The sequence below is a fragment of the Pagrus major genome, chromosome 5 (genome assembly GCF_040436345.1).
Source record: "Pagrus major chromosome 5, Pma_NU_1.0".
In the NCBI taxonomy this organism is placed as follows: Eukaryota; Metazoa; Chordata; class Actinopteri; order Spariformes; family Sparidae; genus Pagrus; species Pagrus major.
Genome location: NC_133219.1, coordinates 4,410,024 through 4,433,148, shown reverse-complemented (window position 1 = coordinate 4,433,148; position 23,125 = coordinate 4,410,024). Strand labels below are relative to the sequence as shown.

Below are 23,125 nucleotides of genomic sequence, written 5' to 3'. Positions count from 1 at the left end.
GTCACAAGAAAACGCTTTTGGCTGTAAAAATCTCACTAAATGCTTAAGTGATGACAAAAGGTCAAAGAACAACTACATTTCTAATCTAATGTATAGCTTCTTCGTGTTCTTTCAGATTCAGCTTTATTTGTCATGCATGTCAACACATCCGAGGAATTTGAATGTTTTTTGTTTGTCATTATGAACTTACACACTAACAGACTGAATCACATTGTTTGTTTACAATAACTCCCTCATAGAAAGCCACTGCACCATGCACAACGCAGCGTCTATTTTCATGATGTTATTTCAAAATGTACACATCTAATCTATCTGGAATGCATGCTTGATGCTTTCATATGTCATTCATAAAAACACTTTCACTCATGTTAGCTCGGGCCGCAGACTAAATAAAAGTGACAGCTTGATCTTACTCAAAACTAGCAGATAGTCCTAGATGGGCTGTTGTGTGGATATCAAAGACACTAGCAAAACCACACAGTACACGAAGTTAGCACAGCAGAAACATCAGACAGGTTGGATGGTTGTGTTTTACTACATTCCTTAAAACTTTACAGTTGCTGGGGAAAATGACATCAGAAATAAACAACTTTGCTGATTTCCTGTATCTCCACAATGCAAATCAACAGTCAGTTTTCTACCTGGAAGTAGCTGCTGTTGTATGTGCAACGCCACAGTGACTGGGTCTATATCCATACAGCAGTAGTGAACCACAGGCTCATTGTTTTTGGTGATACTGAGCTTTAGGTGTCAGGTGACGAAGCTGTCTATGAGTCCTCTGTAAAAATGGTCTAAAGACATCATGTTTCTCATGGAAATTATTCACTAAAATCATACATAGTCATACATAGTGAAATGGAAGTTCTCACAATACTGACTATGAGCTTTTATTAAAATCTTTCAAAGTGTCCAGTACAGATAACACACCTTTAACATACCTTAAACTAAGTTGAAGTTTCAGGACAATGTCATGATACTGACAACAGCAACTCTTTGAATGATGCTCCTACAAACTGACATTTGAAATGTTCCAGTCCAAACTAACGAATAAATCAAGTAACAAAAATAAACAATTCATGGTGGAGTGTGTCCATCAGAGTGTCCTTCTGAAAGGCATTGACACAAGCTTGGAGGTGGTTTCAACAGGCTACATATCAATGACACAAAATGTTACGTAGGTGAAGCCATTTGGTAGGCTAGACCTTCGTGCTGATGTCATCCAAACATCATATTGCATTACTCATGTGGGTGACAACAATCCTTGTGCTCTGTGCTCTAAGCCTCTGGCAGTGTCCAGCTGTATGTATGGATGTAAGGGAGCTACTACTGCAGATCAATCACTATAAATCCATTCCCAACTAATGCAATATTGACTTGCTCTTGTGAACAATATGTAATGAATGTTCCAGTCAGTTATACACTAAAACTGGGCCTTTTGACTTATGATCCCAACCCATGGCGCCACCAAAAAACAGATCCATATTCCAAAACAATACACACTATTCCCCTGTTTGCACAAATTATTCTGTTTAAGCTTTTAATAATAATAATAATAATACATTTTATTTGTACAGCGCTTTTAAAAACTCTCAAAGACACTTTACAAGAATGGAATACATACAAGAATACATAAAATCAAGTGCATGGTGCATAAACTCAAGTGCATAGTGCGATAGAGGAGAAATATGTAGTAAAAAGAACAGTGTATGAGGATATGGATCTGTGTAGGTTTTTGGGAGAACAGGTTGAGTACAGCAAACTGCTACAGGTGCAGATGAAAAGCGAGTTTGAAGAGGTGGGTTTTGAGTAATGACTTGAAGGTGGATGAGTCTGGGCAGTCACGGATGTGTTTGGGGAGGGAGTTCCAGAGGGAGGGGGCAGCAATGGAGAAGGCTCTATCCCCCCAGGTACGGTGCTTGGTCCTGAGGGGGGGTGAGAGAAGGTTAGCGTCTGAGGATCTGAGGTTTCGAGAAGGAGTGTGGTGGTGGAGCATGTCCATGAGGTAGGGAGGGGCCTGGTTGTGGAGGGCTTTATGGGTGAGTAGGAGGAGCTTGAAGTTGATTCGGTGAGGGACAGGGAGCCAGTGAAGGTTTTGGAGTACGGGGGTGATATGTTCACGGGAGCGGGTGTGGGTGAGGAGGCGGGCAGCAGAGTTTTGGATGTATTGAAGTTTATTGAGGACTTTGGAAGATGAGCCATAGAGGATGCTGTTGCAGTAGTCCAGTCTTGAAGTGATAAATGCGTGGATGAGAGTCTCAGCTGCAGAGAAGGAGAGTAGTGGGCGGAGGCGGGCAATGTTTTTTAGATGGAAGAAAGCAGTTTGGGTGAGGCGGCTGATGTGCTGTTCGAATGAAAGAGTACTGTCCATGATGATGCCAAGGTTACGGATGGAGGGAGAGGGAGACAGGTTGATGTTGTCAAAGCTGAGGGTGAAGTTCTGGGTCGATGTGGTGAGATGTTTTGGGCCAATGAGTATGATTTCAGATTTGTCACTGTTGAGTTTGAGAAAGTTTTTTTGCAGCCAAGATTGTAGTTCTGACAGGCAGTTTGTGAGGGTAGAGTGGGTGGCAGGGGTGATGGATTTTGTGGAGATGTGGAGTTGGATGTCGTCGGCATAGCAGTGAAAACGGAGACCATGCCGACGGATGATGGAGCCAAGGGGTAGTAGATAGATGATGAAGAGGAGTGGACCGAGCACTGAGCCCTGGGGGACGCCTTGAAGCAGGGGGGCAGTGGAGGAGGAGCAGTTGTTGACATGGATGAACTGTTGTCTGTCTGAGAGGTAGGATTTGAGCCAGGAGAGAGCGGAGCCAGTGATGTTGAGAAATGTTTGTAGGCGGGACAGGAGGATGGAGTGGTTGATGGTGTCGAAGGCTGCAGTGAGGTCAAGGAGGATGAGTATACTGAGGTGGCCGGAGTCTGAAGAGAGGAGGAGGTCATTGGTAATTTTCAGGAGAGCGGTTTCGGTGCTGTGTTTGGGGCGAAATCCAGATTGAAAAGGTTCGTATAGTTCATGAGAGTGGAGGTGGGTTCGGATTTGTGAGGCGACAACACGTTCCAGAATCTTTGACAGGAAAGGGAGGTTTGAGATGGGACGGAAGTTTGAGATGATGTCAGGATCCAGGCCGGGTTTTTTGAGGATGGGGGTGACAGCGGCCAGTTTGAGGGATTCGGGGACAGAGCCAGAGGAGAGGGAGGAGTTAATAATGATGGCGATTAATGGGGAGATTGTAGGGAGGCAGGATTTCACGATGGAGGATGGGATAGGGTCCAGAACAGAAGTCGAGTTTTTTATCTTGGTGATAATGGGGAGGAGTTCCAGGGGAGAGACAGGGGTAAACTGTGACAGAGGTTGAGTAGTGGTGGTGGTGGTGGGGGGGGTGAGAGGTGGAGAGGCTGACATGGGGGGGGGAGTGCTTAGTTGGTTGTAGATAGTGTCAATCTTAGACTGAAAGGATGCCAGGAAGGAGTTGCATTTGTTGACTGTGAAGGAGGTGAGGGTGTTGTCGCAGGGTTTGAGGAGTTTGTTGATGGTGGAGAAGAGAGTCTTGGGGTTGTTGGAGCCAGAGTGAATAAGCTGAGAGTAGTAGGTGGACCGTGCAGCAGTGAGGGCGTTTTTGTAGTCTGAGAGGTGGTCTGTGTAAATGTTGAGATGGACTGTGAGACCGGTTTTCTTGTAGAGTCTTTCAAGCTGGCGTTTACGGATTTTCATTTGACGGAGTTGGGGAGTGTACCAGGGAGCTGAGTGGGTGAAAGAGACTGATTTGGTTTTGAGGGGGGCCAGGTTATTGAGGCAAAAAACTCACACAAATCACTTCATGTGTCACTGGCTGCACCATGAGCACATTTAGAAATTCACATCATTCAATATCATTAACTTAAATGATCGCAGCCAGAACCCAAAGAACATACAATTCACCAGGTGAGAAGTCAAAAACTGTCAAAATTGTTAGCACACCAAACAGAACCTCTGATATATAGATATATAGGTAGAGGAAGAGGACACAGGGGATGTACATTTTTCTCAGCATGGCAGTGAACAGAGCCTGATTTATGATAGGGCGCTCAACACTCTTGATGACATCATTGGACAGAAATTGAAGAGCTGGGCAACATTTTCGATTTGGGCAACGCTTCGGTGAAAGGTTTCAGTTGTCTCCATGGCAACCAAATGCTATCTTTACCTGACTACCTAATTACATTGCGTGACATAAAATTTATGTAAGCAAAGTGTGAAACGACAGTATGGCCTGATGTAGCCCTGAGACAAGATGAGAAGAATGCTGATGCTGAGTAACCTTCGGATCAGCTGCATTTTGAAATAAAGCTTCTGGAAATTGGGTATTCTATTGTGCATGAACTGTTGTGTCAGTGTAATATTGCAAAGATTTTTGAGCTAAACAGCATATAAACAAATCCAGCGACCAATTTTTGTGTTCCGCCATCTAGTGTTGCCGCCATTACTGCGATGGCAACTCAGTGTCTGCTGCTGGCCGACAGCTGCATGGGTTTTTGGAGTCAATTTGTAAGACATTGGCCCCCAGTTACCGATGAAGTTATTTTCTATGGATGGCCATCCTATCATTAATTGGATTTAACATAAAAGACATTGGTTATGACAGTAGCCTGAATAGATGATGTGGAAAACTAAATAAAAAGGTTAACAACTCACACATCCCTGTGTAATCATAGTGAAGGTTTTTTTTAAACTAAAGAAGTAATCCCAAAACAATTAAGTGAGAAAAAAAAAACAGTCACCCAAATTCACATTATTGTTATCCTTTTTTTGCCAACTCACAGCATCACACTAATCAGATTGAACTTAAAGTAATGTTCAAGACAAAAAATGACTGGTTCCAAATGCATTCAGGCCATGTGAGAAATTTGAGTCTGGCCATATTAGCAAACAAACAAACAGTGCAGATTCTATCCCACAGCAGAGTGACACCCTGATTACTTGTGGAAATGTGGGCAGAAAAAGATTCTTCCTTCCAAGTCCCATTTGAGAACAACATTTCACTTGTTAAGATGGATGAGAGGGCTGGAAACTGTTGGAGGTAATTAAAATGTGGAAACAGCTCATCTCTGTTCCTTTCCGCTGTCTCCCACCACTGCCACAACACTAAACTCATTGTTAGTCGCGTCATGCTACTGTTTGTGGGGAAAATATGAACATGCATCCATAGAGAACCAACATTAATGCAGCATTTTTGGCAAAGTCAACATCCAGTGACATGTAGTACAGTTGATGTAGTGGTGGTATTAGCTGAAGCCACATGTCATCATCCTGGGCGCCACTGTAGTTTCAGTTTCTACAAGGGCCTAAATTATACCCTGACCACATTCAAATGATGGGGAAAAAATGGGTTTTAGCCATGTGTCGATCAGTGTGAGTTATCAGCTACTGGAGGATTTCTCAAAATTACCGAGCAGTTCCACAAGAAATAGATTCAGGCTGCAACCTCTAAAACCACAAATTGATTTAACAATTCTGTTTATTTACGGATACAACAGATCAGATACCATCGATTAATGTGTTAAGCCAACCAACGCCTAAGCACTTCTGCCTTATGTTTCATTCCTTATCCCAGCCTACCTCTCTGAAACACAACACCCTGATTACATGTTTTCCTGGAGTCATCTTTCCCAAATCTCTACAGTGGTGTGGGGAGAGGACAGTCAGCATGACCTATAGAATGGACATGATTTCCCACCATCTCTGTGCCGAGGGACCCTTGAAAAAGGCACTGAACCCTAAAACTGCTCCAGGGGCACTGCGCTGCAGGCAACCCGCTCAACTCTGACCTCTCTGATGAAATGCATGTGTGAGGTAGACTGTATACATGTGTAACTAGGAGGGCTATCCAAAAAGACAAATTTCCACCAGTGGACACATTTCTACTGTCACATTGTATGTACGGTCACATGGCCCGATCCTACTCTCAGAAAAAAGAACACAGTGCAGAGTGAGACATCACAAAGAGGCTAAGATGAAGCTCACAGGGTTCGTCTATACTGTATTTCATGGTGAGATTATTCTTAGCATTTAGCATCTGTGAGGTGAGGGCTTGGGGCTAACAGGACATAATGCTGGTAATGATCAGTGTTATCCCTGGCCAGAGAGAATCAGTCAAATCTGCTCATCAGTATCAAAAGCAGGAGAAGAAGTTCTTTACGATTCCCTTTCCATCCCTCCCTGCATCTATCTACTGCACATGCTGTAATTTAACAACGAGTCTGCCTTTTCAAAGGCCTGCCACAGCCTATGCAGCCTGTGCAAAGATGAACCTCTTGGCCAAATAGCCAAGTGTTAATATGATTCTCCATATTAAATGAAAATTGTCAGATGCAGGTATTTGTTTTGCACTAGGATCAGCACAATCTGATACTTGGTGTACTACTGCTATGGTTATATTTCTAAATCAAAAATCAAACAAGAACAGTCCCTGAAGCTCAGGTTTTTTTAGTATATCAGAAAAATAGGAACAGAATAGAAATATAGGGGGGGAAAAATAACCATAACCATTTATCAAACAAAATCCAAAGTGTTCCACTGGAAGCAGAAGTTGAGCTTGCTAGCTACAGAGAGGCAGGGTACTATATAATGAAAATGTCTATTATGAAATTCAAATGATATTCAACTGAACTGTTTACATGAACATGAATAATGAAATAGCTTTAAGAATAATGAGCTGATTTTTTAATAATAGTTTGTTCATTTATATGAATGTACAGTTTATTCAAATTATTATTCATTTTATATCTTTTTAATTCATTTTATATTGAAGACTTTGGGGTCTCATATTCTTCTACCACTTGAAAACATTCCTTTACCTGAATGAAGTAAATTTTCTGAACGAGAGGCCATTTGTAGGAGGAAAGAAAGAAAGACAACCTGCAGCCTGTACAGGATGTGTTCAACATGGAGGGCAGGTAACAGGACACTTTACTGACACACCATCTTTGAACATGTTTAAAAAGGCAGGACGCTGAGCAAAGGTCTTTCTGTTTCAGAACAATGCAGAGCTAAACACAATCACTGTACAGCGGATTCAAATGCTTAAAACAGTTCATTTGATGCCTGGTGCAAACTCGAGGACTTTCAGATGGTAAACAGGAACTTTGCCTATTTTCAAGCAACATTTGTAAGTGTGAAACCACTGGATAGTTTTGATGAGGGACCATGGCGTTCCAGCATTTGTGAACATAACACCACTGGATATTTTTCAAAAGGAGTCCTCAGGACAATTCCCAGCCATGTTTGTGGCCACCAAAACAAGTAGTTTAAGCTGAAACATGATGTTTTCCAACCCATAACCAAGTGTTTTTTGTGCCTAAACCTAATCAGAGAAAAAGCAAAAAGCAAGATGCAACATACAGAAATGTAAAGTTTTAACTTATCTGTGGGTTGGCAAAACAAACTTTGCCAACATTTATTCTGGCGACTGGGTTGTGACCTGACAGGATTTCAATTTGTAAATATCAAGCATTTTTTATATTCAATGATTCGAAATTGGGGAGATTGCGATCCAATCTATAACATTAAGATTATGTCCATTCTAATCAGGAACAGCCCAACAACTGGAGGGGTGAATCTGAACCACAACCTCCCCAGTTACCCTCTAGTGGGGCACCAGTATAAGGCACAATAACGTACAGGAGACACAGTTTTAACACACACTGTAACTGCTGTAATGGACACAAGACACTGACATCAAGCAATACAGCACTGCACACACAGATCACAGCTCAGCACAGGTGATGAAGTTGTGATTTCTCACTTTTAAATGAGTTGTCATAAAAATCACTTCCTCGTGTTAAACACACAGTCAATGAAATGTATGCATTTACTGTCAGAAATGTAATGTTAACACTTTGAAGAAGAGTTGAAAGTATTTAAATCTCTAAATACTTACTCCAATGATTTAATAATTTATTCATATGCATCGTGTGGACGGTGGAACAAACCCTGAGGTCTCTGTGCAGAAGCTGAGGAGGAACCACATACATGCAACAGCAAATGAGCAAAAGCACAGACAACACATATGGACTGTCAAGCAAGCAACACCAAAAACTAACATAAAGACTGACTGGCAGACATGAACTTAAGACATCAGATCATTTTTCTTTCAAGTAACAATTAACTAACCCTGCAGCGACTGCACTTGATTTTGTATCCCTACGGCAGTGGCTCCAAACCTTTGGGTTCAACTCAAGAGTCTTTCCAGGGTTGTTCCATGTATAGGACTTTGACGCTTTAGTTAGAATTACCCACGAATATTCAAAGCTTTGATGGGGTTTGGGGTGTGACCACAAGTATGAGGAACTTGCAATTTATTTGCATACTTTCCTAGTAATATGAGTAGAAAAAGGGGGACGAGGACAAGAGTGGAGGTCACAAGGATAGTTTTCTGCTCACAAATAATGTATTGTGCGCTCGTATCACCTGCACGCACCAGTTTTTTATGTGCGCAGGGCAGGGCCATAGTCTTTTGCCTCTTTTTCAGTGTAGACACAACATTTCCTTCCTCTTAAAAAACAACACAAAAACCAAAGTATTGGAATATTGATTTGGATGTGGACGACCACGGGGCAGTAGTAGAAACTTCAAAGCTTCAAATCGTTCGGGTCAGCCTTAAATTCTTCCTTCTCAGTTTGTTTTTCAGAGGATCTTAGAAGATGTAAACAACAACAAACACAAACCTGGTTATAATGCAATAATTGACTTTTTGGGCCACTTGGGTGCAACACAGCATTGGCATGTTGTCACACTGTTGATGTGGCAAATGTTTCTACTATTTACACATCCAGCAGACACAGTAGCATTATTGTCAATCTCAAGTTCTGTTTCTGCAATATTTGTTCTTCTTTTAGCTCTGTTTCTGGTTTCTGTTAGGTCATTAAAAATATCTGGTTCTATGTTAATCAGCTGGTTGCTGACTTTGTCTACGTGATGGTTGATGAATGTCGGATTTTCAATACTTTTTTTACTGAGAAGAACTGTCTGCTGGAAATGATGTTGATTACAGCGCTGACAACCAAAATAAAGGAAGACACTAAAAAGGTCAGTTTCATCTTCTGATGACAGTTTAGTTGAGCAACTAATTACAAAGGAAGGAACCCCCGTCCTTCACAACCGTTCATCCTAGTAACTTCACACTTGGCTGGTGTATTGCTAAGGTCCCCAGGAAGTGCAGTGTTGAGTGTGAAGTATACTGGGCAATCTATGACTAATATATATTTTTTTATTCAATTTTACTGCTTTAGGGCAGGAAACTTAGTGACATGTTGCATGTGTTGTAAATCATGCTACTATGCTATGATGCTACTCAGCAAATCAAATCTGTGAATTCAGAATTCAAAGAAGGCCCGGCCCAGTCAAAGCAAGCTGCAACTACAAATCCTCACCCACGATCATCTGAAGTGTGGGAGTGTTTTACACAGATACCCAGCAGTCGTGCTCTGTAAGCTCTGTAAATAGAAAATGGCTGATCACAGCAACAGCGACTTTTTTGTGAAGTGTTTAATATATTTTCCCTGCCCCACACTGACAGAAAAAAAACATCATCAACGTGCACAAAACACAAATTTGTGTAATCGTTTAAATAATTTGTTCAATTGCACGTAGAAAGAGAGACAATAATGATTAGTGTGAAGTTATTTCTCAAAAGTCATACTGCACTGGTAGGAGAAATGACCTCATTTCAACAATTTAATGTTTTGTGTAAAATGTCATAAATATTGAGCTATAAAGACTTCTGCCGACTGCCAACTGGCAGTCTCCAGCACATCGTCATGGAAGACCTAACGTTTACTGCTGTAAACTGCATGCTCACGTACTGAAGCTCAGATGTTAGGGTTAGGGTTAGACAAAAAACAACTCTTTATCTAAAAAACGAGCATGGAAATCTTCTGTCTCAATTCTGCGATTATTTTTTTGGTGTGACCCGGAAGTTGTAAGCAGTAGAAGGTAAGGGTCGGTGCAGCGTTATTATGGAACCCACCTACGTTCACAAACACCCCTCCGGAGCATTCAAGTGTCAGGGTTGGCCAGCCATGGAACACTAAGATTGGCCGGGGAAGGTCATGCGAGGCAATGCAAGAGTTTGAGCACCACGGTTGAGTCTTTCTACACTGTCACTGACGATATAGATTCAACTGGAGGAGAAAAAATAAGTAAATTAACAATAAATAATTAGGTTTTCATCCATCACCAACTATTCTCTTCCAGTGCGTTTTCATCTCAGCCTCACATACATTAATGCATGAATAATTGAAATCTAGTAATATGCATATTTCTGAAATGTGCCATTCTGCATGATAAGTATAGTGTACATACGGTACCTGAAATACATTTTGATGCTCATAATTTTGTACTTTGTAAGAAAAACATGCACACGGAGGACTTTTACTTGCAACACAGTATTTCTACACTACAGTATTGCTACTTTTACTTAAGTACAAGAGCTGAGTACTTCGTCCACCACAAATCATAAATTGGGTAGCATAATTGCTAAAGTACTAGTCTATAGCTTTGTCCTGAATCACGTGACGCCAAGTGGGTGCCTGGCCAATCTGAGCGCTTGAACAGCTGGCCAATCCTAGCGCTTGAATGCTCTGGAGGGGCGTGTCTGTGCGAGAACACCTGATACATGACTTACAACAAGCACCAAAGTGTCACGGAGAGGCTGAATGGAGAATCTACATGACGAGGCAAATCCAACAGCTAATAGAAAACCAGCAAGTGAATGGAAATGCAGGAAATTGCCCTTTTAAATGCCTGATTCAAATCTGTATTCTTAATTCAATTTGCTAATCCAGCTATTTATTTCTCTCTTTTGAACTGAATTTTCAAATAGATTTTTAAATTCCATTATTTATTTATGAATTCAATAATGTATTTTTAAATGACTTATTGATTGTTTATGTTGTTTTTGTAAATCCCTTTTTAATTTGAACTATTTATTGATGAATTAACATTTCATTTGTAAATTCTATTATAATTCCTCTTTTTATTGCCCATTAAAATATCAAATAATAAATTACTTTGTAATTTAGTCTATTTATTAATAGATTCATAAATTAATTTGTATACTAATTTATTAATGCCAAATTGTATCATACAATTAGTTAAATACTTAATTACTATTTCTGTGACACTTCATATCTAACAGCCTATCACTTGGCAGAAATAAACGCGACCACAACCAAGGACCGAGCCAGCTAACTTCCGGTTTAGCGCCCGGCTAACTTGAATGGGGATAAAATAATTTAATCGTACGGCTATTCTAGACTTTCCAAATTTTATTGGACAGAATGAAACGAGACAGACACAGTGCATCACGTGACGATGTAATAACACGGCTTGGCCACTACAAAAACTGGCTCAAAGGCCTGGCGCTCCTCCTGGGGGCTTGATCCTGATGATGAGGCGAGCCGTCTCCTTTGGAGAGGAAGTTCCGGTCAAGCCAACAGCGTTAAAGTGAAACTCTCGCCAAAATGCAACCTAGGCTTTTTTTGCGAAGGAACCCGAGTCCCCGAGTGCAATGTAACATGGAGCTTTCCTCCATGTTACGTCGCATTCAGGGATTGACGCTTCTCGACTGGTAGGATGGCGGCGAGCGGAGCAGGCTACTGCTAGCATGAGTTGTTCAAAAACCTTCTTTTTAGTAAACTCTGTGTACACAAACAATGTTGTCAATGCTCGTGTTCATGTGTAGAGACCCTGGTGATGCTACGAGCAAAGTTTCATGTTGTGTCGAGTCTTCTTAGTGTTTTAAAAATAGCGATTTTAATGCTACCATAATGTTGCCCCTAGCACGCCATTGAAAATGAGTTTGACCCAAAAACGAAAATAAGGTAAATCTTAAAAGTGGCTTTTTCGTCGTCATTATGCTTTTACATGAAGGTTTGACTCAAACACATTCACAAAAAAAGCCTAGGTTGCATTTTGGCGAGAGTTTCACTTTAAATGCTCCTCCTCTTCGTTGGTATTACCAGCGGACTAAAAACCACACCGCCATCCACTGTATCATAGTATGTAACATCATGCTATTCACTGACGGATGAGCTGTCTTGAGTGAGTGAGAACAGAAGTGCAGCTCCAAAAATAGAAAATCAATAAGTGGCAGCTAATGTAGATATTGTGGTGGACTGCCACAAATAAATCACTGTGTGGGAAACACTGCATGATGAATATTACTTTATTTTATTTTACAGTTGTGCCTAAACATGCAGGACTGTTGTGATCCACTCTGGATCACTTTGTTGTATAAACATGTGAGATGTTTGCTGCCGCCAGAGGAACATGAGATGGTGTTCAGTAGTGAAGTCAAACTAACTTCAGGCAGAGGTTTGCGCAGTTAAATGTTTACATTATGTAATGTTGCACTTCATACTCACATTTCCAAAACATGTGAGAGTTGTGAATCTAGTCCCAAATAAATATTAGTTGCACAGTTAAATGTTTACATTACTATTTTTTGTCAATAAACTTTTCTAAAGTTGAAATAATAAACATGTGGTTTGTTCAGACTTCAGCCATTACAGTCTGCAGACTGGCAGCATGATCGAGTTATATGTCGTGATAAATATCGATCAATATGAGGGAAAAAACACGATTATAGTTGTTTCCACATGCCCAGCTCTATCTGGGTGTAGTGTTTTTTTCTGGTTTTCCATGGATTTATTTTTGGACCCCTTTCAGGTTCGGAACCACTGCACGCTGTCACGATCACAGTCTTTCTGTGTCGTGTCGATATACTACATTGAAAAGAAAATGTGCGCTTACTCTAGCAGGCTCATCCTTCTCCTGCCTGCAGTGAACCTGTAATATGAGCTCGCTTTTACATTGAAAATTCGGATGTTGTTATTTATCATACAATCATTGTTATATATGATAGTATCAACACACTTGAGATTGTTCTCTCATGTATGGACCTACATAAACTCCAACCATTTTAAATAAAGCCCACTCTCTGGTTCTGACATTTTGGGTATATGTTCTGAAACTTTGTACAGACAGAAGACAACACAGTGCAGTACTCACACACACTCGGTCCCGTCGCTGTCGGTCAGAAGGAGTTCAGGTTATATTCTCTCTGAGGTGTTAAACATCTTAGTTCCGTTCTGGTGTTGTTTGTGCAGGAAGTCGCGGTGGTTTGAACACCTCTGCTCTGCTGGTTCCCCTCCTGCAGCTCCCTTCACCTCCTGCAGATCACTTCACCTCCTGCAGATCACTTCAGCGTGGACGCGCTGCTGAAACGAGCCTCGCTGGTGTGAAAGCGTATTTTACGCGCTGCCTCACCAGCGCGTCGGGAGATGGAACTCCACCCACGAGCAGAGGAGGCCGGAGCGGAGGAGCAGGTGGGTGGGTGGTGTGAGTGTTCAACTCGTGTAGATTTTCACACAGTGATGTTTGGGTTTTAGTTGATAGCAGATGTTTTATGTATTCATCAATTCCTCTCTATTAATATCTATTATTGAACCTTTTGAACCCAGGACCCCTTCAGGACCCCTCCAGGTCCCCACGCAGCCACACATTAGGAACAGCTCATAAAAACAGCAGTGAGTCTTCATCAGTGTATAATGTTGGATGATGATGACTGGAAACAGACGTGCAGTCTCTCCTCTGAAAGCTGTTTGTGCTCATCAGAAGTATCTGGATTCGGCACAGTGTAGAGGTGGGAGTGATTTGCACAATGCAGAGCTCTGGCCCAGAGCATCGACTCCCACTCAGTCACTCAGTGTGGGAATGAATAGACTGGAACAGAAGGCACACAAATAACAGACACAGGACACTGTGCAGAATGGAAGAGAGCTCAACATGGTAAAATGAGAAGCACAACAATACAGGCTCATCGAGGCTGCTGAGCCGGAGCTGACTTCATGTAAATCACAAAATGGAGGCTGCTTGTGAGAACTATGGCGGAGCTGACAGTTTAGAGTTCACCAACAAATGTATATTCATATTTACGCCTGTTTGGCTTGACCCCATGAAGGAAATGTAAAGCTGACTTGTGATTGTTCTATGATTCCTACTGTCTCGACTTGTGTGTAGATTTTGACTTTGAAACCTAAAGTTTTAATTTTCCAGAACTATTTGGAGGCTTGAACAAGGTGTCATATAGTTTGATAAGTGTTTTAAAGTTATGATCTAAATGTGCTGTTTTCAGTCACCCTGAATGACACGGTGGAGATGTAGATATGTGGGATGTGTTTTGAATGTGCAGAATGTTCTGAACCCGAGCAGACATCTTGTTGTAACACATATGAGCAATTAAAGTCCAGAGGTTTCTGACAGAATGAATTACCTTAATCCGTCATTGTTGTGAATAGAGTGCCACATGTACTTCCCCCGAACAAAAGACACAAAAGAAGACGGAGGGGATATCACGCCTACACAGAGAATAAATATTAAAAAGCAAGCAGACGGCCTGCGAGCCTTACTGCATTACATCATATTTTAAATTGTCACCTCAGGCCTGAATTTTGTGATTTCCTGAAAATGTTCCATGAATTGATGCATAAAAGAAACAAATGAAATGAAACAAAGCTATGCCCTTTAATGTAAAAAACAGTCATATGTAAAGTGCTGTTGGTGGCCAAACCAAAACACAGATGAAATTAGTTTCTAATGCAAGATGACTTTATTTTTGTTGTTATGACAGTAATCCATAGGTAGCCCATATTTGTTCTTTTCTTTTTTCAACGTTTCTGTAGCATTTGAGCCCGACAGATGACAGTGTATTCAGAGACAGGAGATGGACGGATGGAGATGCGGGGGAAAAGAGAAGAGAGAAGCTGATCACATGCAATACATATATATGTATGTATATATGTATGTATATATGTATGTATGTGTATATATATATATATATATATATATATATATATATATATATATATATGTGTGTGTGTGTGTGTGTGTATGTGTACACTGATGTGAAGTGTCTATAACTCCAAACTCAAAGTCAACTGTACTCTGCAGAAGTAGTCTACTTCAGTCCACTTATTTAGTGTAAACTTGTGTTGTCACATTAAACTGCAGTTCACTGTTTCACACTTCATGTTCCTGTGAACAGAAACTCTCAGTCCCGCTGTGTGCCTCCGCTGTAAGCTGTTAGCTCAGTCAGCTCTTAGCTCTGGTTGCTGTTAGCTAGTCAGCTGTTAGCTCTGGTCGCTGTTAGCTCAGTCAGCTGTTAGCTCTGGTTGCTGTTAGCTCTCATGCTGTAAGGCTTGAAACAAACAGCGTTGCTTCCTCCTCCCACGCAGGACGACAGAAAATATACTTATCAGAAACAGACAATCCCAAATGAGAAATTGAAAAGGACGTCTTCTCCTGCTGTTAGCGTCGTTATCTCTTTCCACAGCACTGTGTCAGTGCTAGTTATAATTACTACCTAACGATACAAGAATTGTTCCACGGTACCAGTCCATCTCTCCCCTCAGTCACTAACGGCTTGCTGGCAGGAACTTGCTACTATGTTGCGCTGGTTAAACCAAGAACCAACCACTGAAAACGTGTATTGGTTTTGGCAGGAGGGAAGTTAGTTAGCGGTTAGCAGCCAGTGAGCAGCAGAGTCCTGAGGCGTGCAGCGCAAAGATAAACGGTCACCTGTGTTTATCGATCGGCTCTTCTGATCGGGTTCTATAGAGACCACCGATTAAACTTTTTACATCGTATATCAGTTGATAACGATTGGTGCACCTTTAATGATTACTCATACCCACACCTCTGAGTTACTAAGTGTGCCCAGTTTTGTAAAGTTGTACACTTTGGCCACAGTCACTACAGAAGAAGGCGGGAAGAGAGACCACATCAGCTTCATCACAATATTATATTAACCAAAATCACATTAGTAAATGATACAATGCCTACCTCTAAATCTAGCACTTTCTAAAGGCTGTATTCATCCAGCTCCTCTCTTTGTTAGGTGGTGGCAGTAAAACACCACATTGTAATTTGCCTGCAGCCGTTTAAGCTGCACTCGTGTATATTAACAATCAAATAGGTAAGGAAAAGGTATGATGCTCTGTGTTATACAATGTAAATACAAACTGTGTCAGGTGCTCTTAGAAAACAGGGAGAAGAGTACTTCAAAAAACCAGAGGCAATGGAAGCATTCTAAACCAGAAGGAAGGAAATATTAAACATGCAGACTTGTTCGACTTGTTCACAGGCTTGTTGCAAAAGAGCTGATCAGTATCAACATGTGTTTTCTAACAGAAAAGGCTGTAAGGCTGCCATCTGCTGACAATCAGACACAATGGTGAATCGTGAAGCAAGCAGCCATCTACTTTCAGCCAACTCACTGGTTCTGCTGCAGGCATCAGCCAGCAGGCCAGCCATTCCACAGCATGTAATGCTCTTACCTTCTGCTGTTTATCCAATCTGTTGATTTCATATACAAGGCATTTTTTAAAGCAGAAATCAGTACTAACTCACCCTCTACAGATGATCTGTCACTGATATGAGGATTATCTAAAGCATTTTCAGTCAATCAATTTTCAAGGTCTTATCATATCTTAAACATTCAGTTGTAATGTAGGTGTAACTAAAAACAAGTCATTACATCATAATAAAGAAATGTCTTGAAAACTTGTATATTGAGGTAAACATGTACAGTGCCTGTAAAAAGTATTCACGTATTTCCCCTTTTATTGCTTTTATAAATGGAATCATGGTTTATATAATTTGGCTTTTTTGACAAAAAAAAATCTTAAATGTCAAAGTGAAAACAAATTTCTACAAAGTAATGTCAATTAATTAAAAATATATAATGTAAAATAAGTGATTGCATAAGTATTCACCCCCTTTAAAGTGACTAAATTAATGAAGTGGAGATCACCTGAGTTCAGTGAATGTGTCTCCAGTGACTGTAGTATAAAGACACCTGTGTCTGAAGGTCCAGTCACTGGTTGATCAGTACTCCTGGCTACAATTACACCATGAAGACAAAAAAACACTCCAAGCATCTCTGTCAAAAGGTTATTGAAAAGTATAAGTCAGGGGATGGATACAAAAACATTTCCAAGTCACTGAACATCCCCTGGAGTTCATTTAAATCCATCATTAAGAAATGGAAGGAATGTGGCACATATGTAAATCTGCCTGCAGGCCGTCCTCACAAACTGAGTGACCGTAATGAGGGAGGCCACCAAAACACCTTTGACTACTCTGAAGGAGTTAAATGCTTCAACAGCTGAGCTGGGAGAGACTCTGCATACAACAACTGTTGCCTGGGTTCTTCACCAGTCAAAGCTTTATGGGAGAGTGGACAAGAGAGAGCCACTGTTGAAGAAAGCTCATTAGATCTGGACTAGAGTTCACCCAAAGGCATGTGGGAGACTCCAAGGTCTCTTCTATATGAAATCCATTTGCATATTTAAACATAACATTTACAAAAACCTGTAATACAAAAAAAAACCCAACAACGCTGAAACACAATAGTGATATGAATGGGTGGTGGAACTGATCGATTCAACTGACATCAGGTGTGTCTAATAGCAATGGGGAGAGCACCTTGTTGCAGCGGTGACCAGATGTCCTAAAAATCCCATATCCTGTCCTGTTTGTCCCAGAAAGTGGTAGTTATAGATTTACAAAAAGAACAAGCTAAAATGAAAGCTGTCTGTAGGTTGTGAGACATGATTGAAAAGCAATAATGCTGAGGAACTTGGAACAGCTGACTTCATGACACAGTCATATTGAAAAATGCTGCTTAGAACGTATTGTGTATTAAAGAGAGCTGCCAAATTTTCATGAATAATTAATAACATAACAAAGATACGCGTTATGTTTCCAGAGAGGTATTAGCTTATATAGGGGCTTTTTGAGGTAAACATCACTGTTCTTCATTGCTGCTCTTGAAAGATGTACTTATGTTTGAAATATGTGTTACTTGGAATCATGTTCTGAATGTATTATTTTTAGAAATAAAACTGAAGTTGCAGTCTCAATGACACTGCAGGCACAGAGGAGGAGTATCTGATGGCTGCTGTGCTGGCAGATGTGATTGGCACCACATTAATGACATTAATAAAACAAAGTGAATTTGATGGAACAAATAATGATTTATGCACAGATGCATATAACAGTGATTGTGTTTGGAATACCCCCAACATAGTTTCACAAAATAGAGGCCCCAGAACAACATTTCACATAGGGCCCCAACAAAGCTAGAAACAGCCCTGCCTTTAATCAGCTCTTTGGTTGTCCCGAGGGACATAAAGCCTAGAATGAGCCTGGGTCAAAGCACAGACTGCCTGGACTATTACTGCACTGCTTCTGTTTGATGTTTTTCTATTTGCTTTTGCCGAAGTTTGCTTTTTATAAGAAGAAATAACTAAGTCACTAAGCATTTCAATGCATACTGTGTTTGATTCAGTACATGACTGATACAGTTTGAATATAAAATATGTTGAGGCTTTAGTATCCATTGGTGGGGTGTACTGCAAATCCATGAGGAACTGTTACAGTAAAAGGAAATGGGTGAAAGAATAAAAACACAATTCAATATTTTTCAGAGAGCAAAATTCTTTATAATTACTGTTGTCTATAGGTCTGAGTATAGGTCACATTAGGCACTGAATGAATGGCAATATCCATCTGCAAAATCAAGTGTAGCCTCCACGTTATCTGCTGGCACATACTGCCACCAACTGGTTGTCATGTGCAACTACAACACATAAATAGGCACACTGTCATATGATACATACTGTACATTAATAGGCACATTATAAATAAAATAGGCACACTACTCTGACATATATGCTGCAGGTGATTCTGTAATGCCTATATTATGTAAAGCTCTTTGTATTATATTGTAGTAGTGCAATGTAGAGAGCTGCTTTTATGTTTTATTATAAACACTATGTTTGCTGGGTAATCTGGCTCCATGTACTACACTGCAAACATATCAGGCACTTGTACAATGGCGGTAAAACTGATGTATTTTCAAAGAGTCTTTGGTGTAAACTGCAAATTCTGAGAATACATGTTGTCATCTAGCCACCTACAGGACGGACCTATAGTGGTTAAAATGATGTGACTTTTTCAGCACTCGGGATAAAGAAGTCAAAGCACCGTGACTGCCTGCAGTAAACGTCTGGTCTCTGTCGTGGACTCAGGGAGCGTTGCCTCCTCTCTGGTCATTCAAACTGCATGTGACAGAAGTCGCAACATACATACATCTTTTAAGGCTGCAGCTAACAGTTATTATCTATTAGAGCTGATTGATCGATTAACAACAGAAGAATAATCTACCACTGTTTTATCCATTAATGGCTTGAGTCCATTTTCAAGCAAAAAGTGCCAAACACTGTCAGCTTCTTGGTGATGATGTAGAAAATATAGTGCCGCAGACAACACAGGTCACTCGTATCTGATGTTACTGATGTGACTGTAACCTGAACATCTTTGGGTTTTGGACTGTTGCTCAGATAAAGCCAGCAATGTGAAGACGTCACTTTGGCCTCTGGTAAACTGTGATGGTAACTGTTTACTATTTTCTAACATTTTATAGACAAAATGATTAACGATTTTTGATCAATTGATTTGTCTAGAAAATGTTGGAAACTGATGAAATATCCCATCACTATTTCTGTCCAACCAAAATCTAAAACACAAAGATATTCAATTCACAATGCTATAAAAGAGAGTCAAGCAGCAAATGCTCATATTTGAAAACAGGTTTCAGTGTATTTTCTTTTTAATCCTGTAAACAATTGAAAATTCAGCTGATTGAAGTTTTCATCGATTGAGTCCACTAATTACTTTAGAGCAACATTCTTTACCATCTAACAGTGACCGATCGGTTAAATTCCCTGATAATCACTTAAACCAAAAATTATTTAGTTTTCAGCTTCTCAATTATGAGGATTCCTTTGCTTTCTGGAGACAATAATGTGAAATTCTGGAGTGTTGTTCGACAAAACAAGACACTTCATGTCATGTCAACCTGGAAACACATGGAGAATGTCAGCATGAATAAATGTCAGCATGAATGGAGGAACCCTGATGTCCCTTAATGCAACATTTTGACTCAGTCTGACTCCTTTTGTATTGATCGGATCATGTCTGTTTGCACTAAACCCAGGTGCTAGTGCATGTGGAGTGTGTGTTTAAGTTGGGCTGTGGGTTCTGATGTATGTGTGGTTTATGTTATTTTCAAAATATGTCAATAAAAAAATGATATTATAAAGAGTCAAGTGTCAAATTGTGATGGGCATTTCTCAGACATTCATTATTTAATCAAGAAAATAATCCAGAATTAATTGCAGCCCTATTTTTTAAGCATCATTTGATGTGTCAATTGTTTTTTCATTCATCATTTAGTCTATGAAAAATCAGAAATGAGTGATTAATGTCCAGTTTCCCAGAGCCTGGTTATGGTTGTTTACAAATTGCATGTCTCATCCTGCAAATTCTCACATTTGAGAAGCTGGTACTGACACGTTTCCTGCATTTCTGCCTGAGGTCTGACTTCATTCCCAACCTTTAGGCTTGTGACCCTAACAATAAGGCTGTGCCTCCTCATGTGACATGTTGCATATGTCTGGGATTTGTAAGCTGTTTAAATCTGCAGTCGGCCTCCTGTCGACACATGCTTTTGACTTTTGCCCACAGGTGACGGACAGTTTATATTTATATAGGCATTTATAGGCACACACACCTGAGCTTTTCTTATCATTACATGTCAAAATGTCTATTTCCTGTCTCATTAGGCGGTCCGGACCAGTTAGGAGCCAGTGGCTTAAAGGATTGACTGATTATCAAAACTGTTGTCAATTAATGTTTTGCTGTTTGACAAACTGATTAATTGAGTTGATCAATGATAGTTTCCTGATGATTAACAGATATCTTTTTCTTTCCATCTTTCTTTATGTTTATGAATATAACTAAAACCCACCTCCCCTTTCACCTGAACAGCCCCACCCCCCATGGCTGTGTGTCACATGGCTTTCTTTCCTTTACAGCAGGCTGCTTCTTTCATTATCTGAAACTTTGTTTCAAGCTCTCATGCTTAGTAAAGTTTGCTGTCAGCAGCTCCTATGGCCTTTAGAGAAGTCTTGCCAAATGTGCAACAGCTCTGATGGATTAAAGCCGTTAACAATGACCAGTTTGGCAAAAGTGCACCTGTCGTACTCCAACTTCCTGATTTCAAACAGGTTCCTGAGAGTCAGCAGGCTGCGGGAGTACACTGGCTCCACCCCCAGCACACGCAGACACAGCCCTATGTAGACGTCCTCCAGGGGGATCATCTGGACAAACCTGGATGCCCAGGAGATCCTGGAGGCCAGGTCTGCAGAAAAGACGTAGCCAGCTCCGGACACATACCAAGGAAAGCTGTCCTCGGGATACAACTCCTCTGACACGTGCCATTTGCTGTTAGCGTCCCTCCTCGGTCTGCCATCAGCTATCACAGACCCTGTGATGAAGTCCTGCCTGGGGGAGCTCCTCAGACGTCTGATGAGGTAGAAGACATTCACAAAGATGTCAGCGTCCACCTTCATTGCGTAGGAGGCGTTTGGACAGTGGACTGCCAGCCAGTTCATCATCATCATGGTCTTGATAGTCAGGTTCTTGTAACTGTCCTGGAAGTTCATCTGGATGATGTCTGCATGTCTCCTACTCTCTTCCTCCAGCGTGTCCTGGATGCTGGACACCTGCCCCCCCTCAGGCAGCCCCACATAGAACAGAGTCAGGCTGTCCTGACCTGGAGCTCCCCATGTTCTCCTGACAGCCTCCCTGGCTGCAGCTTCCAGAGGAGCAACTGGGACCATAAAAACCAGGAAGGGGTTTCTGTCCTTGCATACTGCAGGCTGGTTGAGAATATACAGGTATGTCTCAGGGGATATGAGCCTGTACTGCTCGGCGGGCAGGGGACTTGGCTTTGGCGGATGTTTACTCAGAGTTACTCTTAAGACCTGAGCAGACAGGACGAACACAGCTGACACCGTCAGTAACTTCACTAACCTCCACAAACAAGTTATCCTCATTGCCTCAGTGTCCTGTTCACTCTGTCGTCCCGGTCCAGATCCGACATGAAACAGTGCAAACCGGGAAGTCACGCAGCATTCTGTCCGGAGGGCAGCGGCCACTCCCAGCAGGACGAACCAGGAAATGGATCGCTGCCAAAGACGGTGAGTGCCACGAGATCCGACTGAGCCCGACCAAAGAGAGACAGGTCTGCTTCAAGAGACCGTCAGAGCCTCATGTGATTGGTGGACTTTATACACATTTATGACAGAAGGCGGGACTTCACACAGCGAGGTCATATTATTATTGTTATTATTGTTATTCTCCAGAAAAATCACTACATGTAGGCCAGTTAGTATGTTTCCCATGATTCAATTTAAACAACACAACAAGAAATACTACTACTACTACTACTACTACTACTACTACTACTACTAATAATAATAATAATAATAATAATAATAATAATACTAAGATTAATTTAATATAGTTTTGAATGTTTGTGTTTCTCTACAAGTGTCACTTTACTTTCAGACTATATTTGACATTAACACGTTTTGTGAATATGTAAATAATAAATACACTAATACAACCCGCAAAATAAGTGTAATATCCTCACATTTACCAGTAATCCCTCTGAACTAACGCCCTGTTTTGTTGTACATAGATAATACTCACTGGTTGTTACTGGTAGCCTATTTAAATGTACCAGCACTGTATCCCATGAGCACCCAGTGCTTACAAAACACTCACAGTGTTTGTTGTTTGTCCCGAAGGTACCAAGCAGCTTAAATACTTGCAGTCAATTCATTTTTTTCATTCCTTGTAAATGACCAGTTGTTACTCCCATGTTCCGCTGTACCTACATTTAAGTATGCTACCACAGGAACCGGTGTTGGAGGTTACGTACTCATTTGTACGACCAAATTACACTGTAGATACGCTCAGAGGAACTACACTGTGAATGTCTTGAAGTGACATTATCAATCAGAGTCTGTATTATACTCTGTTTCCAAAATACTTTGTGATAGCATTTTCTGTTTGGGGTCATTTCCATTGCACTCGTCTGCATTGTCTAATCCTTCAGCTTACTTCTGATGGTACTCTGTTCACATTTATTTTGAAGGAATCAGCATTACATGC

The 23,125-nt window shown here is 40.9% G+C and overlaps 2 protein-coding genes across 3 annotated transcripts in view; both read right to left on the bottom strand.

The window, feature by feature from the left end:
- Positions 1 to 13,279, bottom strand: part of LOC140996248 (dual specificity testis-specific protein kinase 1) — a 34,462-nt gene extending 21,183 nt beyond the window's left edge. Inside the window, exon 1 of one of the 2 annotated variants that reach the window (XM_073466581.1) lies at positions 13,049 to 13,279. Coding sequence is in view for 1 of the 2 variants with exons in the window: in XM_073466580.1 (XP_073322681.1) it covers positions 7,917 to 7,947 (31 nt within the window). In the remaining variant the exon portion in view is untranslated. Of the gene's footprint in view, positions 1 to 7,916; positions 7,984 to 13,048 lie in introns of those variants that run through there. The other variant, XM_073466580.1, reaches the window with a different exon arrangement.
- Positions 13,280 to 18,561: 5,282 nt separating this feature from the next.
- Positions 18,562 to 22,093, bottom strand: b3galt8 (beta-1,3-galactosyltransferase 8). The gene has a single exon (XM_073466605.1). It carries the CDS (start codon positions 22,000 to 22,002, stop codon positions 21,043 to 21,045), a length of 960 nt encoding a protein of 319 aa, XP_073322706.1. The 5' UTR covers positions 22,003 to 22,093; the 3' UTR covers positions 18,562 to 21,042.
- Between the last annotated feature and the right edge of the window lie 1,032 nt (positions 22,094 to 23,125).

Excerpts from the sequence above, each read along its gene's own strand:
- b3galt8 (XM_073466605.1), bottom strand. The coding sequence starts at position 22,002 with ATGAGGATAACTTGTTTGTGGAGGTTAGTGAAGTTACTGACGGTGTCA.